Source organism: Magnolia sinica, chromosome 6 (genome assembly GCF_029962835.1).
Source record: "Magnolia sinica isolate HGM2019 chromosome 6, MsV1, whole genome shotgun sequence".
In the NCBI taxonomy this organism is placed as follows: Eukaryota; Viridiplantae; Streptophyta; class Magnoliopsida; order Magnoliales; family Magnoliaceae; genus Magnolia; species Magnolia sinica.
The window spans coordinates 41,775,926-41,791,691 of NC_080578.1; the positions used below are offsets into that span (position 1 = coordinate 41,775,926).

Here is a 15,766-nt window from a genome sequence, read left to right on the forward strand (position 1 = left end):
TGAGTTTCAAATATTTAAAAAAATACAAGTTCCAAATGAAAAAAAAAAATCTAAATAAGAAAAAATACCATTCCCCAAAATTAAACAGGATTTAGAAGTGTACAGAAATTGAAATTTTGCCACGGTTTTCAACCGTCTCTAATCTGTTGACTGTTCCAAAATTGAAAATTTGCGACAGTTTCAACCATCCCTAATCTTTTGCGAAGCCCTATTTAACCACGGTTGAAAACTGATCTTGAATCATTTAGGAATGGTTTTCAACTGTTTCTAAATAGGGATTTTGGTGTAGTGACAATTAAGTATTATTAAAAACATATATATAAGTATATCATCCCAAAATGGGTCCCATCATTGGGGACCAAATCATTCAATATATCCGAATGCGCGAATACAAAAAACACAAAAGGACAAATAAATAAATCTACTGAAGAACCCAAGCCCAGCTACTGCAGAAAGGCTCCATGACAGCTAACTACTCAAAACTCTTCTCAAGACTGCCATGGCTAAACATTGCCACGTACAACCCTATGTTACCTATATGGTTGAGTGTGATTACACTTATAGACGATGATGAGTGGCCAACTCAATGATAAGTCCCCTCAGGATTACATAATTGACATATTGATCGAGTTTAATTTCGAATGAAACACACCAAACAATCATAGTTTACAATGCATCTTATTTAAATTCATGGGTGCATGCACATATTCTTCACTCTGGGGATGCACATCTAGCCAGACCAATAATGAACATTTCAAACAATCATTCCATCTAAATGGAATAGAATGGGTCTTTTAAATAGTCAACTCTTTCTCTAAATGTAAGAGACAGGGTCTTTCAAGCAGTTAAACAAGTTCAAGGGTCTTTCGAACAGTACACTTGTCATGCCCCAAATTCAGAACCTAAGCACTACTACTTCCCAAGTCCCGAACCTGGGTCGGAGCAACTTCCTAGCCACTTACTAGACTTAATGAACGGTTGGCTAACTTTTCGAACATTAAACTCAACTCATGGCAGAAGAATTTTTTTACAACATGCAGTTAATCTGATTAGGCAGTTACACATCATATGCATGATATCAACGCATATATCCAAGAGACAAACTTGTTCAACATATCATATATAAGATGCACTACCAAAAAAGGGACAAAGGCTACGGATAAAAACCGTAGCTAAAGACCTATGGCTATGGTTATCATCCGTAACACGACCGTAGCCATTGGTATTGTAGCTATAAGTCTTAAAGATATGGCTACAGATTAAATCCATAGCCATAGAACCAATGGCTACGAATTTAATCCATAGCCATTCTTTTCATAGCTCGAAAGTACAAAGAGCTACGGATTATATTTGTAGCTAAAACTAGAATGAGAGCCATAGAAATAGGCTGAAGTCAGCAACAGCTACGGTTTCCAGATAAGGGGCTACTGTTAATAGCTGTAGCTACTGCCTATTTTTTTACAAAAAAAAAAAAAAAAAAGGAATTGTAATAATGGTATTTCTTACCATTGTGGTACATGCCCTGATAGAAATTATAATGATAATGTCTCTCGTATGCTGACAAGAACTAATGTCACAAAGTTACAAATTAGATGAAGAACTTTTGTTTGTGAGATGTCTGTTTCTTTCCATAACAGGTGAAACCTCACCCAGTGTGCACATTAGCTTGATTTGGAAGTATGAAAATCAAACATAGTGTGCGTCTGGATGCTCAATTGAATCTCATTGCAATTCATCTCAATCTGCTATAAATCCAAGCCAATGGCTCATAAATGGTGGAGCCAAGAAGCCAGGCCAATGGGATATGTATTCCAAGATAGTCGGCCCTCATTACATTGTGCTTAAGAACACAACAGAACATTAATACACTAACATAAAACAATTCTAATATAGATCATTATGGAATTGTATATGACCTCCAGCCTCTAAATCCCACTTGGCACTGATGTACGACTAGCCAGACCATCAAATTGTGGTCCCATTGTTGACCATTAACAGCTAGCCAGACCATCAAATTGGGATTCAAATTGTTTTGCTCAAGATTTGACTAAAATCATATATAGTAAATCATAGTAATTTTGACAATATTGTTTGCAACAATATATGTATAGCTCAAAAAGAAACATGCTCCACAAGAGAGCAAGTTGATGAATATGCTAAAACAGGGTACTGTTTTTTTTTTCAAGGAGAAAACCAATTTCCATATTAGCAATCATCTAAAAAAAAAGAGAGAGAGAGATAGTGAAGCTATAGGGTTGTTGCTATCTATTCCCCATTGGTCCAAAAAAAAAAAAAAAATGCTTTGTACCAAAACAAAAAATCTTTAAGCCCTCCTAGAGTGCTCTCAGCCCTGCCCTGACATTGTACCTAAGCTCTGATTTTATGGTTGGACTGCAACTTCAAGACTGAATATGACTTCATCAGGACTACAACTTTGGGACTGGATGTCCTTCATCTATTCTTGAACTGAGAGCTGCAGTATACATTCGTGGTGGTTGTACTAGTTGTGAGACCCCCTTTTGTTGTGAACTGTTTGCTGTTATAGATAAATTGGCTGCCCACTCCCATCTAAAAATTAAGTATCAATTCACATTTCATGTGAAAGTACCCTAGTTTGTCAATTAGCATGAGTGTTGAGTCGATGATTCAAGTAGGCCCCATGTGAAGATCGTTCAAGACATTACCCCAACCAGATGTGTGTTCCGAGCTCATCACAGGTAAATCAGCCTCACATCCCAAATCCCAAAACACCCAGGTAAACAAAAGCCTTAAAAAACTTAGAACAACATAGGAGTTAAAAGTCTAAAAACCTGGTTTCAAAATGGAAAATTCTCTAAGTTTTCAGCTAAATTCGATATCATCGATTGTAGGTCGATACAATCGAACACTCCGTCTCGATGAATCGAACTAGTCTCGATAACATCGAATTGAGTCCTCTTTATGTCCAACAACCACAAAATATTTTGGACAAAATATTCGATAAATCGAAATCAACTTCGATAACATCAAATTTCAAATATCGATGATATCGAAGGAGAGTCGATGATATTGAAAGTCTCAGAGCTCTATCCAGCAATGGCTTGGAAAATATTCATGATATTGCTCGAGGAATCGAAAGACAATCAATATCATCGAAATTCAAATCTCGATAATATCGACACGGTATCGATGACATCGAAATGGGACAAGTTATGTCTAGCGAGTTTTTAAAAGAAAAACATCTAAATATTCAAGGAATCGAAACCCACATCGATGTCATCGAAATTCAAATCACGATGATATCGATATAGATTTGATGCGATCGAATCGGGACAAAACTGTTCCAGCAAACTTGAAAAGAAAATTCTTATGTGAATGATCGAGGAATCAATATTGTCTCAATATGATCATAATTCAAAAATCGATGTAATCAATATGGGATCGATATCATCGAATTGGGTCAAAAAGTGTCTAGCAAGTTTTCTCGAAATATTCCTTGAAAAGATCAATGTATCGAACCATTGTCGATGAGATCTGAATTCAAAGTTTGATAACATCGATGCATGATTCCATGACATCGATCCTCAGTCAAAAAGTTCCAAGTATGTGCTTCAGCTGAGTTCGCATCATCGAACCCTGAGTCAATGGCATCGAAAGTATACGTTCGATGACATCGAGCCAAGCCCGATGAGATCGAACTCAGTCAAACTTGACATATTTATTACCGTTGAGACTTTTTACCTATATATAAGAAGCTTGCTCTTGGTTACTAGGCATTGAGAAAAACAAAGAGAGCTTTGAGAGAGTTTTGCATACTACCTACCCTAAGCTCATTTTCTCATGAAAGTTCATCCTTCAATCCACCCTCATCATTGATACTTAATAGAGTGGATTGAGAAATGAACTTCCCCATTCAAGGATCATCAAGCTATATCTTAATGGCAAATCATTGAGTTATGATACCTTGAATGCTTGAATACTTGGAATTAATCACTCATTCTCTAAAATAGGAAAACATTTATTATAGTAAGATTCCAACATAGCCTTGACCGAACCCGTCGCCTTTATTGGAATGTCACCAAATGCTGTGGATCAAGGGGAGCTGAAGAATCTTCATCATCAAGGAGGAGATCTTCATCAACATGCTTAACAGGGCGTATCTACTTATCTGTAAGTCATTAGACTCCAGAGACCCTGTTGATCATTCCTTGTGTAGGTTTGGGTCACAGGTGCTTCTTACCCCTTTCAAGTCCTCATAAGAGGCCTCCGACGGGAGAGTACGTGTGGGTGTTATGTGTTGACCCTTGTTCTTGTGTAGGGCATAAACTCTAGGTTCCTTGTGTGGATCCTTAGCCTATGTAGCTTAAAACGAAGGTTCCTTGTGTGGATCCTTGGCTTGTGTGGCCTAAAACGGAGGTTCCTTGTGTGAATCATTTGCTCTTATGTAGGGCATAAAACTTAAGTGTTTCATGTTAACCTTTGCTCTTGTGTAGGGCATAAACTTGTGTCTTATGTAGGCACGTTTTAAATACCTTGTGTAGGTCCTAAAGTCAACTTTGTGTAAATTATAACGGTTTGAGGTGAACCTGATTTGAAACCTCCGTTAATGAAATATGGTACACTGAAGGGTTGAGTGCGTCTGCTGGGAGTGGAGTCGGCACGTAGCCGAACCACTATAAATGACTGTGTTTGGGATTGTTATTTGCATATTACTCTATTGTGTTTACTTTGAATGTTCTCATGAAGCATGTTAACATGATTGTTTAGAACTGATAAGAATCACATCCCACACACAATCACATAGTTCATCCATCATAGATTAAGTTTATATATTGGTTAAATATTGAATAGTCTTGTGATAGGATCCTCCGGTTGGCTTAGAAGCCATTAAAGTTAAATTGAATATATCTTTATAGTTCCATATTAGATCAAGATTATATTAATGGGATTTTAAATTGTTATAAAATTTTATGAAGTCCTATTCACACCCCCAAAGGACACTTTGACCTATTCCTACTTCTACTAGAGCGGTCATTACCGCAATTTCATCATGAAATCCAGAAGTGGCATGAGAATAAATAAAAAATGAACCATATACGTCATAAATGTGGATGGAGGTCAATCTGCTTCCAACTAATCTGTTGAGCAAAATGATGATTACTGTCATTAAGATGAAAATTATCTTTTAGTCGTCCCCATTCAGCTCTACACGTTAATGCTTAGATCCATATGTTCGACACAAGTTTTACACATTAACCGATCTAAAATAGATCCAAGAAGATGGATGGCTTACCTCCCCACACATGATCATCAAATACATGTATTAAAGGAAATGTGCACAGCTTACCTCGGCCTTTATAGCACACCATGCTTGAGGTACATTCTCATTAAAAGAAACATTCACAGTGGTCTGGGAAGATTATTATTTTTTTTTTAAAGGTGAAATTTTTCCCTCTAAGAGAAACAAAAAGAGACTAAATGCATCCATCCTTTCTAAAATTAAATGCCCAGAAAGGCCAAAATGCTGAAGCATTTCATGTCAATAGGAAGGCATAATCCACGATGAAACAGTAATGACAAACTAAGATCACTACACCTGAAAAAAGAAAGAAATTGAAATTTTCACTATAATCATATATCATATCTAATTCAACTGAATTAGGGACCAAATGGTATATACACTTTCAGGTTCACTTGATTAACAGAAAAAACTATATCTAGACAAACAATAAAGCTTCACGAGAAATGGTAGACCTATCCACTCCAAACTCATCGACAGTCCTACAGAAAGCAGAGCAAAGAGAAACAAGGATTAGAATAGGAGGACTGATCGAAATTTCACACTTGGATGAGAAAAGATCTAAAAGAAATTGTTACTCTATTAGGGATATCAAAGGGCTAGACCTGGATGAAGCAAAATATAGTTTTCGAATGTGGCAGGCGAACAAGCCTGGCCTGACCAATTCAAAATGTGGGCCTAAACCAACCCCAAGCATGGCCCTTTGACAGCCCTAACCATGATCACAAGCAAGCAGCGTACATAAAGTAGCACTCATCTTGGAAAATCAGTCTTGCAAATACTAATACTTAGCTAGGCCAATAAAAAATTCAACTTTAGCCTTTGATCTACCTGATTTTTGGTTTCATGCCCTAAAATAATATTTCAAAATAGATGGACGGCTTAGATAGAATACATATATTTTTGTAGGCCCTATAGAACCCCTTACACCACCATTAATTATTAATGGTGTGGCAACTTTTTAGGTACAGATTAAACTCGTAGTAAATGTAGCTACGGTTTATATCCATAGCAAATAACTAACATGGTCCGTAGCCTTTACTCAATTTTTTAGTAGTGATGGTGCATCAGCTCAACAAGGGAGAAGAGACAACAAAGCTCCTATAACTCCTACGTGCACCCTGCTACTAAACACATCTTAAAAAAGTATAAATCATATATATGAGTAAACCACAACTCGTGATTCTACTGCGTGCCGGGAGTAAAACACGGCTTATCAAGGCACTCCCGTAAAGACATTCAAAACAGCCATAGGCATATTATCAACCAAGCATGTTATCATAGGTGAGCATGTTATCAATCAAGTATGTTATTAAAGCTTATCATGAATCATGTCATCAATGTTAAGCATGTCACTCAACAAGTGACCATGAATCATGAGAATAGCCAATCATCATGTACAAGATAATCAAATTCCATATTTTATTATAGGGCATATGATAAAAAAAGGATTACAAAGCTGGCGGGAGTAGTTGGTAGTCGGGATGATAGTACGTGGTATCGCAAGCCATGAGGTCCATCACAAGAGACTTCTATCCAAATCAGTCTTATACCTAATTTAGATAGCTAGACTCAATGTGGTAAACTCCTGACCTCAAGTTAGTCTCGTACCTAACTGAAATTGTGGCCATTGCAAAGGAGCACATAATTATTTAGTTGCACACCACCAGCCCAAGTTGATAGTGAATGAATGAATGTGTGAGTTAAATGTCAAACATACCTCATCTCTACTGGTACATCTCCACCAATAATCACAACATACCACATATGTGCAACCCAACATACTCATACAAGCGTGGGACGCATTTCCAAAAAGTAAAGTATTGGATGCGTCGACCCCTACCCATCTAGCCATTGGCTTAATAATGGGGGACCCTGATTTGTATTGCCCTACCCAGCCGCAGTAGTCAGAATACCACTCACCTCAACCCGGCACACGACGGTAGGTAGGTTCGTCACACATCTTCCCTTCTCGGTCTCGATAGTGGAAAGGACTCTTGCACCCATCATATTGTGCTCACCCTCACTCGACACACGGCAAAAGAGGACCCGATTGGCCAATCTTACCTGGTTTGCTGGAGGATAGGTGTTCCAATATTGGGATCTAAGCCCGAGGTGGCCATAACGCACATTTCTCAAACCTTCTCAATAATATTAATACGTGGGTTATCACAAGGCCTCAACACAAACCATCTCACCCAACTAGCCATTGCGTGGCCACCATACAAAATATCCACTCGAGAAATATGTCACCATGAAAGCCCATATAGTCAAATGCATAATCGCAAAGGCATATATATATATATACACCTAAACTCCTCTGGACTTTCATCTAAGTACAAGGACTAATATGAGGGCTTAAATACTACTATACGGACCAATAAGATGACCCAAATACTACTATACAGACCAACATGAGGGCCCAAATATAGTACATCTCTGAATCTCATCAAATCATATGGCCCAGCATAAGGGCCCAAATCAAACAATACCCATAATCTCATAACTCCTCTGGATGTCGCCCAGGTACATGAACCAACATGTGGGCTCCAATTTCATGATATGATCCTGCATGCATATAAAATGGGTGCTCATGAATCAACTGTGTACCAAACTATCAAGTTAATGTCAACATAACGAGGGCAGGATAGATCAAATTGCCAAGCTATGGCACGCGGATGTTTAATAGTAGACCTTCAGATCATAGCCCGCTGTCCATGGGAATGTCCATCTGGACCCTTAATCTTGTCTTGATATGGGCCGAATCATGGCCCTAATACACATAAGCAATGGGCCTTAACTTGGGTGCAACTAAGATTCAATCATCAATTTATAATCTAATCTTATAAGACCCACGTCGTGTTTAAGCTACACATTTCATACCATATCCATCACATATTGGCTGCATAACACATGCCATAATCATCTTGTGTGAGCTACACATCACACGTCATTCACATATCACAACACATCACATGCCTTCATCATACATTACATCAATGCCATAATCATCCCATGCCCTCATGGGCTTTAATTAACAACAACGCCAACTAGCCAAGTAGACCAGCAAACTAAAATAATCAAACACCCTTCCCTTGACCATGGAAGTGGGCTCACTCGGCCTCTTATCCAACAGTTATTCGTAACTAGCTTACATCCCAGGTTTCATTGGCAAGTAGGCTTTCACAAGACAAGGCACTGGGCTAAACAAAAGAACAACCAATGTGGCGCAAAGGTCCATACATTTAAGTGTTCTCAATAGCACATATAAGGCCCCACACCTCTTGTGAATACTTAACAAATGACACCAGGGTTTATATAGTATGCACATACATAAGGTGCATAGGTTATGGTAGTACACAAATGTTCGCATGTATCATCGTTATCATAGACATCATGCAACATCAAATTCATAGTTTTAACCTGTACCATACAAGCATGTGCATGCAGTACATAGCATAAAGGATTTACATGCATCATCAATATCCATCATACAGGCCCTACGCATTAGGCATGTATCATGCATGAGACTATACTTACATTCACCAACATAATTCATTTATCATCATTCACGCATCAAGTAAAATGAGGTCATCACAAGCATGTGATCATCATGACCATCAATGCGTGCATTATTATCACTTCAATATCAGTATCATCTTATATGTAACCAATATCAAGTAAAGCATAGTGATTATATACACATCATCGTCATGAGCATCAACACATGCAGATTATCAACTAGGATATCAACCTCATCATCCATGTAACGATCATCAAGTAAAGCATGGTGATCAACTAGCATATTTTGTCATCATATATATGTACATACTATCATCATCATTAGCATGAAGATCACTTCCACTTCATGATTAACATAGGAAATGTCATAACTACCCATTTATTATTATCAATGCATATGCCATTAATTCACCATCTATTAAATTATCACCATAATCAATATTAACCCTACCAGAATCACCATCGATTAGATCATATCATCATTTCAACAAACAATAGGCCCATCCCACTTAAGTGTGACACCTTCAAAAACCTTGGACTATGTGCAAGGCACGCGGTGCCATATGTCAAGCGTGAGTCTCACTTAGCAAACCACTAGGCCAATTCCAAGGGGTAAACTTCCAATCATAAGGCTTTTAATGGCGTGGGTCGAACTCTACAACTAAGTGAGCCCCACTAGCTAAAGGTGCAAGTTCAACACATGATTGTGCCCCACATTTTACAGCAAGTATAGTTAATGGGCTTTTCGTTGATTTAACATCCTTGTGATATGATACACTTAGGTTTATGTTTGGTTTAGTAGTGGACAACGGTCCCACACCAAGGGAAGTATTCATGGATACATACCTCTAAGGTGGATCCCTTAACACAATTGGGCCCAACAGCTCCAACATCAACTAGGACATAAAATTACAATCCCAAACATAAGACCCACATGCCAATATTGCATAGATTCCACATCGTGTTCGGCCCACAAACCTCATTCACAAGCAAAATATGAAGGCTTGTCTATTATAACTTATTTAATCTAAATGGGCCCCTTTAAGAGTAGCCCAGTTGACTAGTGGTAGTGTGCAAGGCACACTGCCCACTAGGCAATTAGCCTTCCTAACGAGCCTAAGAAGAGTTACCATGATTGGCTTTCCACTCCCAAGTGTTTCTCTTGGGATTGGGCCTACTGGGGCTTAGTTTTGCTTCATTTGGATAGGCCCAAGGCCGCATATGACCTAGGAGAAACAATTAGGCAGCAAGGCTGTCCACGACAAGCTCCAGAAGGTAAAAGAACAAGTTTACAAAATATACTAAGTGGGCCTTATTTGGAAAGGGTGCGGCTCATACAAGATAGCCCACATGGGCCTTAATGTTACTTCATTTGGGTTGGCCCAAGGACATTCATAACCCAAGAAATGGACAGTAGGGTTGTCTACTATTCAAATCATGGGATTAAATAACACTCATTTACTAACAACACAAGATAAGCCTTACTAGATGGAGATATGACCCACATACAAAAGGCTCACTAGGATTTGGACCCACCACCACCTGAGAATTTACTCCCAGGGCCTAGACAATCCGTCAGATGCCTTGGAGAGGAAGTGTACCACACAGATGTGGGCTCACATGAATTTTAGGTCAACAGGTTTTCAGCACAGAACTAGTTCTCACTACAAGAAAATTGGCCTTTCTGTAAAGGCCCAGAAAACCACCGGTAAAGGTTTTATTGGCGGTCCAGGCAACTGCCGGTAAAGGTTTTATTGGCAGTTTTATAAGACACCCCCTAAATCGTCACTTTTGCACTGGCAGAAAATGGGTACAAGCTACGGATAAAATCCGTAGCTAAATATGCCTACGGTTATTTTCTATAGTACCTCCGTGGCCATTAGGGAGATACAAAGATAAAAACGGATCAGCAAGATATGTCTACGGTTATATTCTGTAGTACCTCTACGATTTTCTATCTTCTTTATTTCAATTTTTCATAAATTAATTTAAAAAATTCAGACATTACCCCAAAATGGTCGGTTTGATAATAATCAAGTACCCAAACAGGAAGGAGCACTGTTTTTTTTTTTTTGAAAGGTATGCAGGAAGCAGCACTTGCAGCTTCTGCGTGACCACAAAGCAATGGTAGAAACGTGATTAAGACCAGACCCATTGCATTCGAATCGGCATTTCACTTAAAAATACTATACAGCATCTGCACGGACCAATTTCCACTTCCCTTGCAATGTGCTGCGGGTGCTCCCAATTCAAGCCAAGCTGTCTGATCAACCCTCACAATGGAGATCCTTCCACATGGTAACTCCCCATTTTCATCCGTTGACTTAGAGCTCAGACCCTATATTTGCATTCAGACATCACCCATTTATCTTTCCTGAAGCTGGCTTTATAGAAGGAAATAACAAGGTTGCAGTTGCTTCTTAGGCTTTTACATGTCTTGCTGTATCTTAGAAGATTGCTGCTGGTTTTGGTCAGAATATCTCGTCGCTTGAGCTGCATTCTTCAATATCACCACAGGACTGATGCCTTTGAGAAACCATAACCAAGGAAGATTGCTATAGCCAAACAAACAGAAACTGTTAGCTTGAGAGACTAGCCAAACCACAATCAATGGATGAGACAGTTGTCTAAAATCAGAAGTGCAGACCTGAACCGAAAACCAATCTCTCCATCTTCCGTGGCCGATTTTAGGATTCCTACTTGGTGTGCCGAGAGTCCTAAATATCTGCAATCATGTAGAAATTAGATGAACATACGGAGCCAATGTGGCAAAGATTAGAGATGAACAAAAAATTTGATGGACTAGAGATTACCTTATCGACCTGGTCGAATTCAGTTTTCCCATTGAATAATGGTTCCTTTGCAGTTGTTGAATTTTCTTTACTCCTAATATAAGTTCAAGTGCCCTGTGAAGAAACAAGTAGAGCAGAACTGCAGTGAGTTGCTAAGAAAGCACAATATTTTATAGAAATGACAACTAAAAAGTAAACAAACACCGATACCATTAAATTCTGTGGAATTTCATACTTACACTGAGTAGGGTGGAATTCAGAAGACGTTACCACATCCGCAAGTAGAAGAAAACATGTAATTCATCAAACAGACGTATCAAGAACCTGTAGCAAGCATCGGACAAACACCAAGAGCTACTCCTTGACTAGCAACAGAAAAGGCCCCCACAAAGCCTGCACACGTGGTGACAACACATCATCAGAGAGAGAGTACATCTAAGACACTAAACACAATAATTGAGAAGCTCACATACCATGATACCACCAAGCATAAACCAGATCTTCTAAGAAACAGAGATCCAACATAATCTTCTGTAGAACCAACAACTGACATGTGACAATCCCTACAAGGAAACCACAAGATCCACCGTAGAAAACAAAATCCAAATAGGAACTGAGAAGAGAAACCACATAAAGGAAATGGACTCCCATGCCACCATCTGCACATCCATCTCCCATTTACATGAGTGTCATCAGAATCTCTCCTATGAAAGAAACAGCTAATTATCAAACTTATGATCAAAGATTTGGCTAGTTTAAAAATATGTAAAATAAGTTGAAGCATATCCATGTATTAAAACTAGTCATGTATAAAACAGGACAAGAATTAAGTTCCTAGCACCCTTACATACACATCCAAAAGCAATTTCTTCCGCTTTGAATATATTCACATTACATCCAAAAATTGATACACTACATACAAATCAAACACTTGAGGTCATGTTTATGGTGGCTATCACTTGATGAATGGCTCAGATATCACTGACATGTGCCACATCAGTATGCGTTCTGTATTCTGCAAACCTGCCTTTTGAAAAAAAAATCAGCCAAGAGACTCTGATACTAGGTTGTGGAGGAGAAAGTAAAGAGGATTTGGGAAAATTGTGAGTTATGTCAGAATCAGTTTCATCAAGAAGCCTGCAAAACAATGTTTTTCACCTTCGTGACTCACGAGCCCATATATTAACTGCTTCCCAAATATAGTTGGCTTTTGCTTTGCAAAGTGGCTCTTGAGAAACCAAATAAGCTTTTGAGGAAAGCCTTCAAGTAATTAAAAAATAAAGATTGAACATGTATTATGAAAGAAGATCAGCGGCTCTCATGGCTCTATGAAATGCATGTTGATGCATGGACAAACTAATCAACGGATGTAGACCATTCATTTGTTCCAGCCCACACCTCATAGGCCAGCATGCAAATATTATACAAGTAGAATGATCCTATCCATCCACATTATGTCCTCTCTAATAGTTTTCTGTCTTCCAAGCCAAGGGTGGAATGCTTAGGATAGTCTAAATGAAAAAAAATTCTTGAGAACCATGCTTATGATAGAATTCACCTTGGTTTTAGCACTCAAAGCATCGATCTTCTGAAAAATAAGGGTATTCTGCTTCTGATCTAAAAAGGGTATTTTTCTAGATTAGGACTGAAAAAAAAAAGACTGGAAGAAGAACAATATAGAATTACAGGTTGGGGTGGCTTTTGATACCACGGTTTGAGCTGTTGTCACAATTTTACAGATTCATAAGAAAAAGTTGTGGAGCAAATCACTCGGGATTTGATAATCTGTTTTCCAGTATCATCCAAAAACATTGGCAGGAGAACTTGGCGGATGGAAGTTCAAAAGCCAAAAATGCACCACAATTGAACCACAGTTTGCAGCAGGACACAACTACCAATTCAAGCTCAGAACTAAAATTTTTAATGCAGCCTACTGATAGGTAGCGAATTATTTAAACTACCACTGATATATTTTCATTCTTAGTGATCAAATTTCCACCCAAACAACTTCCCACAAAACAAATGTGATTAAGAAGTGTAAGACGCCAAATATATTTCTATATTATTTCAGAGGACATGAATGAGAAAACCATGCAGACTAGTTCCGAGAGAGGAGCCATCAGTTAAAATTAGGGGAAAAAAAAAAGAAAAGAAAGGTAAAATAAGCACTTAACAGGTTCAAAGTCGGAATAGCAAATGTGAATGTCAGACTTACAAAGTTTCCAACCCAGCAATTGTTCCAATTGAGGATGGAATAGGTCCATGGATGCTGTTTCCACTCAAGTTTCTATACAAATAGGCAAGGGACAAAAAAATTAGTAACCGGGTAGAGATTTTTATTTTTTATTTTTTAATGCAGAGGGCAAAAAACCACTGAGCATTCGATCATATATTGAGGTAGGAGGAAGCAGATGAATGCATTGGATTATGCAACTATTTTATTAATGCATCTCTAAATAATCTTCTATATCTAAATAATGCATCTCTAAATAATCTTCTATATCTAACATTCTAATTCTAGCATCAAAAGTTCAGAAAACACATCAAAACTACTAGTTTCTAGAGCATTTCAAGACAGAGACATGCATCTCGAGAGCTCAGAAAATGCAACAAATCTGGTGGATTTTTTTAGCAATTCAAGTGAAATCTAAGACATCCCAAGTTCTAATTACGACATTGGAGGGCTGAGAAAATTCATCAAATCTGCTGGTTCTCAGAGCATTTCAAGCGGCCTCTTCCACATCCGCAGTTCTACTTCTGACATTGAAGACTCAGAAAATGCATTGAATCTGCTTGTTTCTAGGGTAATTCCAATGTCGAAAGCTTGGAAACCGAATGAAATCTGTTGGTTCTCAGATCATGTCGAGTCAAATCTCAAACACCTGAAGTTCAACTACCGACATTGAAAACTCACAGAAAATATAAAATCAGCGGGTTTTCAGAACACTTCAAGCGGTAGCTACTACAACCAAAGTTCGAATTCCGATGCTGAAAGCTCAAAGTAACACAGAAAAATGCCCCAAATCTAGATATCTTCACTAGCATTCCTACAAAATGCACGGCCGTAACAAGACAAGGGAAGAACAGAAAAACATACCTTTAAAAGAAGCAACGAGAGATCTGAAATCTGTAAGCATTTCCTTCAAAGGACTGCATAAGGATGCTGCAGGTCCGCCACTAAAGCCGCAGAGAGCTTTGCTACACAAAAACTCCTTGAATCTCTAAGTTTCTCTCACAAATCCCAATTTCAAACCTCTGGAGTCTCCATTTCGGCCAAAACCAATGCAAAAGGAGCTCGAAATCTGCAGATTTCTCCAAAAATCCCCTGTAACTCTTCTCGTAATCGAACGACAGAGCTTTCGCTCAACCACTGGAGCTCAATTCAGCTAAAATCGAACCAGAGAGCTCGGAATAGCGAGATTTACATCAAGAATCCATATCGGTTGATGGGTTAGGGTTTGGAGTAGAAAGTAAAACAGACATGGTACTCTGCTTGTGATGGTGGTGCGGCAGGCGACTGCGAAATTTTGGAGAAGAGGAGGGTTAGGGTTTGGAGATAGTAACGATCAAGGTTTTGGAGAAGAAGAGGGTTAGGGTTTGGAAAAGGAGAGCTTTTGATGTATAAAAATAAAAAATAAAAAAAATAAAAATAAAAAGTGAGGAAAATAACTTTTTATTACGAGAGAGAGAGAGAGGGCATGAGCGTTTATTTCGCCGGCCGTGGTTTCCACATCACGGACTGCCAGTAAAAATGGGTCAGGAATTCCCACATTTCTTGTAGCGTCTGACCATTTTTTAGTCTATTTTGTGATCACATGGGGCCCACTCCTGGCGAAGGAAAAAGAGAATTTGGCAGAGTTACATATGAGCTTCGAAAATTAGAGGCTATACCTCCTCAATCATGCACGTACAATTTTTTGTGAAGGCTCAAACTTAGGTGCTTAGGAAAGTTGCGTGAAAAACAGTGTAAAAATGACTTTTGGCTTCGGAAATCCATTAGGTTTCCTTCGTAGCCCTATGTGTGGCCTTCAAAAACCAAAGGGTGAGGTCTAGTGGATACGTAAATACGATTTTTGACATGAGGCCCAACATGACCATTTCAAATCTCTGTGCAGAATTTTTCTGCACACCTATGCCGGGCCCCATTTTTAGATCCATTCTCCAATTGTATGGG

The 15,766-nt window shown here is 38.6% G+C and overlaps 1 protein-coding gene across 10 annotated transcripts; it reads right to left on the bottom strand.

Annotated features, from left to right (window-relative positions):
* Nucleotides 1-10,742: 10,742 nt before the first annotated feature.
* Nucleotides 10,743-15,202, bottom strand: LOC131248700 (uncharacterized). Of its 10 annotated transcripts, none has more exons than XM_058249098.1 (7): nt 14,690-15,202; nt 12,220-12,296; nt 12,066-12,123; nt 11,917-11,985; nt 11,614-11,686; nt 11,448-11,525; nt 10,743-11,355 (listed from the first exon to the last, which is right to left on the bottom strand). In XM_058249098.1, exons 2-7 carry the CDS (start codon nt 12,268-12,270, stop codon nt 11,229-11,231), a joined length of 456 nt encoding a protein of 151 aa, XP_058105081.1. In that variant the 5' UTR covers nt 12,271-12,296; nt 14,690-15,202; the 3' UTR covers nt 10,743-11,228. The 10 variants fall into 10 exon arrangements, 9 of the variants coding, with proteins under 9 accessions (XP_058105081.1, XP_058105084.1, XP_058105080.1 ...); XM_058249101.1 differs by lacking the exon at nt 14,690-15,202 and adding an exon at nt 12,440-12,717 and having other exon boundaries at nt 12,223-12,296; XM_058249097.1 differs by lacking the exon at nt 14,690-15,202 and adding an exon at nt 12,440-12,717.
* Nucleotides 15,203-15,766: the final 564 nt, after the last annotated feature.

Coding starts and splice junctions, on each gene's coding strand:
- LOC131248700 (XM_058249094.1), bottom strand. CDS start 12,270: ATGGGAGATGGATGTGCAGATGGTGGCATGGGAGTCCATTTCCTTTAT. Junction 11,986..12,065: donor TTATGCTTGGTGGTATCATG/GTATGTGAGCTT, acceptor CCACGTGTGCAG/GCTTTGTGGGGGCCTTTTCT. Junction 11,687..11,916: donor TTGTCCGATGCTTGCTACAG/GTTCTTGATACG, acceptor AACTTATATTAG/GAGTAAAGAAAATTCAACAA.